The sequence below is a fragment of the Phytophthora sojae genome (assembly GCF_000149755.1).
Source record: "Phytophthora sojae unplaced genomic scaffold PHYSOscaffold_18, whole genome shotgun sequence".
NCBI lineage: Eukaryota > Oomycota > Peronosporomycetes > Peronosporales > Peronosporaceae > Phytophthora > Phytophthora sojae.
Window position 1 is genome coordinate 427,232 of NW_009258132.1, and position 3,984 is coordinate 431,215.

The window sequence follows — 3,984 nt, forward strand, 5'->3', positions numbered from 1 at the left end:
CGGGATCAAAAATCGGCACGGACGCGCTTAGTGGTGGCCACAAGGTGAGCGCTCCCGATAATGTTGGCAACGTTCATGACGCTGTGTCAAGTTTGCATGCCTCGGCCTTGCGTCAACCCGTCCATGCGCCGGATTGTCATGCTGGTGAGATTTCGCCAACTGGGGTTTCAGCAATACTGGCAGTCATTCCAACGCTTACAATCGCGAAACTTTTGTTGACTTTGGATCTGGGATCGGCAACGTGGTTGCACAAGTGGCATTGGAGACTTGTGTTGGGAGATGCATCGGGATTGAGTTCCAGGACAACTTGGCAAACATGTCAAAACTGCTGATTCGTGGCGCACGCGTGGATTTCCCGAATTTATCCAAGGTCACGATTCACGAGGCCGACCTCAGAGCGATGAGCCCAGCCGTACGCGAGGATTTTGACGGGGGCAGTGTTTTATTTGCGAACAATATCGTTTTCGAGCCTACAAGTTTTGCGGCGCTGGAGGACTTTGCATCTTCAGCAGCAGGTTTGGTCGACGTCGTTGTCATGGCAACAATTTGCGGCCGGCACCGCCCAACCTGCCCGCGCAACTTCTGTTCTGTCTGGACGCCCCGACAGCGTATCGACGTTCAAGTGTCTTGGTCTTCCCAGCTTCATCACGCATACTGGTACACCAGGGTTGTAGAGCCCTACATCTAAGTACCTCGCGCAGAATGGAAAGGGACATTCAATATACTTCGTTTGTCAGACATGTTCATCCCACTGTTCATTACCTGTAGAGCCAATAACATATATCAGCCATTGTACACATCTACATCAACGTCTTGCACGGACATCGTAGATCTGACCGCATCCCCCAAGGTCAGAGTCACCTCCATCGTGTCCGAGACCCTGCTGTCGATGTCGCTGGCGACGCCGCTGACGCTACTACCGGCGGCAACCTGCGTGCGGACTGCCGCTGTCGTTGCGCTCGCTGCCCGAGCCGAATGCCACCGTCGCGTTCGTGACCATGCCAGCGGAGACGCCCCCGATCACATCCAACACGGCCACGGTCGCCGCGGAAGCCTCCGAGACCATGCTGTTGACGGCACACACGGCGGCGCTGCGGCCGCCGTTGTGCTTGCTGCCCGAGATGCCCGCAGTCATCGCGTGCTTGTCGCCGCCGTCGGAGACGCTCCGGCCAGGTCCAGGACAGCCGCCATAGTCGCCAGCGTCGCATCGGAGACCACGGCGCCGCCGCTTCACAACTAGGAAAAGCCCCACATAATCCACAAGATGGCGCTGTGATCCACGGTACTGCTCTTACTAAAGTTTTGTTAGGGTGCTGTTCTCACGGTACTGCTTCCACTGATACTTTTGTCGATTCGCAGCGAATCACAGAGAAGCAGTAAAATGATGCCTCACGTATCTTTTTGATGGAAAGGTCGCTTCAAACCTCCCATCACGTATACTTTTGATCAGTTGGCCTCGCAAACCTAATACAGCAAAATGATACCTCATGCATCATTTTACCCCGTTTTACTTAAAGTTTGTATGGTGTCTCTTCAAACAGAAATGTATGGCGTTAACGATAGGGTTAATATTCACGAAGATCATGGACGTGTACGAGATTCCTGGAGTGACCTTCGATCTGGCGGAAACTATCGCGGCCAAGACGGTGAAAGACCTCCTGGCAAAGTTTGTTCCTGAAGCCCGGATGAAAATGAAATGAAGGGAATCACCTTCCCGTCAGGAAAATACTTAACGGATAGCGCCAAATAGCGTACCCTTCCCGAATTGAATACCTCCTCTCAAATCTGATAGAATGTGCTCAGTATACAAAGCTATTGTACCTACGCCAATTTGTATACCTCAACCAAACCGTATAGAACGTTGAGTACTTATAATTTTCTTGAAATTTATGTGAAGTTTAGCATGTAAACATCTTTTGATTGGCTAAGAGATATCTTAAAATTGAAAATCACCCTTTATTTTCCGTGTAAGTATTACTTTGTCAAATACGGCAAGCAAGATCCGGTTATTTTTATCTTTTTAAAGACCACAGTTTAAAAACTGACACTTGTATTCGGTACTGTTTGCATTTTGTGTAACTTTACGCAAAATTACCGTAAGGTACCCAAAGAAAAATGGTTTTGGTTGTTGGTCTAAGTTCTGCTTGCATCTAACGGCATGAGAGACGTTGTGAACCAACTCTGCGCAATCTATGGATGTCTCCATGGTTTGAAGACTGGTACATACGTTGGCAGGATGCCATCAAAGAGGTTTTGCAGAACGTAGCTAGCTCTACACACAATATTTCAGACTTGAATGCGTCGGAGCTACTTTGGTAGTATAACCCCCCCTCCTATTTGTATATCTTTCTAGATTTGACAAGTGTTCAATTCAATAGTATGCGGTATACAAATTGGCGTTTTCCGTTAGCTACCGTTTTTGCCATCGGTGTAGTGTCTAGGAATCGAAGCACACACAGCTTGAACTCGTACGTACTTAAGTAATCGCAACGAGCGCTCGTACTGCTTTGGCCGCGCGTCACCTTCGCTTTTTAAGCGCGTTCTACCTGTTCGCGCCAGTCAAAATGGCGTAACGCAACGAGCGCGGCTATCAGGCTCCGAGATTGAATGTCTTATTTCAAGTGTGAATTATATGGCTTTCATTGGATAATCGAAAGTGTGCTCTATGATATATATGTGCTCTATGATATTGTGCTTTGCAACCGGTTTTCCCTCCTAATTAGTGCACTAGATAGTGTTCGTACTTAGTGGTAAATCATAGTGGCTTTGAAGTCGTGTTTCGAAGCCAGCTTGGCTCGGAAATGGCACTTTCGGAAAGTGCCAAAAGGATGCTAATCCATGCTGGATGTGCTAAATCATGCAGGAGATGACATACGCGCGAGGAATTAAGTTTCAAGTAGATTGAAGCCTTTTTGTAAAAGTCTAAGTAGGTGAATGCATCAATTTGCAAGTAGATTGCCACAGTCAAAAATAACGTTTTATCATATCCGAATTGAACGTTAATTTTATGGGCAAAAATAACTGTTTTCCAGGGCCAAGTAATATCGTACGAAATTACCTTTTTAGAGTAAGAGTGTCGTAATGCTAATGTGTAAGTTTACATCATCGCTTCGTAGAATTGTATGCACGCAGACCAAACTAACGCACTTGGTTCTGTATTAAAACTTCGTCGGCCGCGCGTCTGATAAGTACAGTTGGGTTTGTTGAAAAGTCTGAAAGCAATAACTTACGACTCGTAAGTTTTAAAACGGACGGGCATTCTGGGCATCTCACTTCGCGGTATTCTGAGCTTCTTGTCGTACATTTTGAAACGGACGTTCATACTTTTTTTCAGTATCTTGGGCCGGAGCTTAGCAACACATCTCTGTAGGAGTTTCATAACCACCTCGTTTAGCCTGTGTTCTCTTAGCTCGCGAGTTTTGACTGCAGGGCTCATTCGTCTTTTTGTCGGATACCCACCCAACTACACGCCTCAACACCTCTACCACCTCTCCTGTTTCGGTCACCCGGACAATGTCTTCGCCCATGATCACCTCATCCGCTGTCGAAGAAGCGGACATCGCCGAACTGATCGAGATGCGCATGCTACGACCTGAGCTAGATGTCGGCTTGGATCCCCTCGACCCCTCTTCTTACGGCGTAGTTTCCGACCATGGAAACAACGTTGCGTCTGTGACGTTTGAGTCGAAAAAGGCTCTGCTGCAACGCTGTCGCGAGTTTGCTCGAGCCCGTGGCTTTTCCATTCGCGTGGCCAACAACAGCTATCACTCTCGTCGTCAAGAAGGAAACGCCAAGTACACTTGCAAGGCGGTGAAAGGGCAGCAGCAGCTCATTCCAGGCAGCACTGCCAACTGCCCATTTTTCATTACGGTGTACGGGATCCGCAACAACTGGAAGATAACAAGGATGTGTCTGGCCCATGACCACTTCAGACACGGCGGTTTTCAGGGCGATACCTTTGTTGAAGGCGGTCTCGCAGGAGAT

At 48.2% G+C, this 3,984-nt stretch overlaps 1 protein-coding gene across 1 annotated transcript; it reads left to right on the forward strand.

Annotated features, from left to right (window-relative positions):
* Positions 1-247: 247 nt before the first annotated feature.
* PHYSODRAFT_534593 (hypothetical protein) lies at positions 248-688 on the forward strand (the record flags this gene model as incomplete). Its single annotated transcript, XM_009541086.1, has 1 exon — positions 248-688. A coding segment is annotated over one exon (441 nt), but the record flags the coding sequence as incomplete, so codon positions are not given.
* Positions 689-3,984: the final 3,296 nt, after the last annotated feature.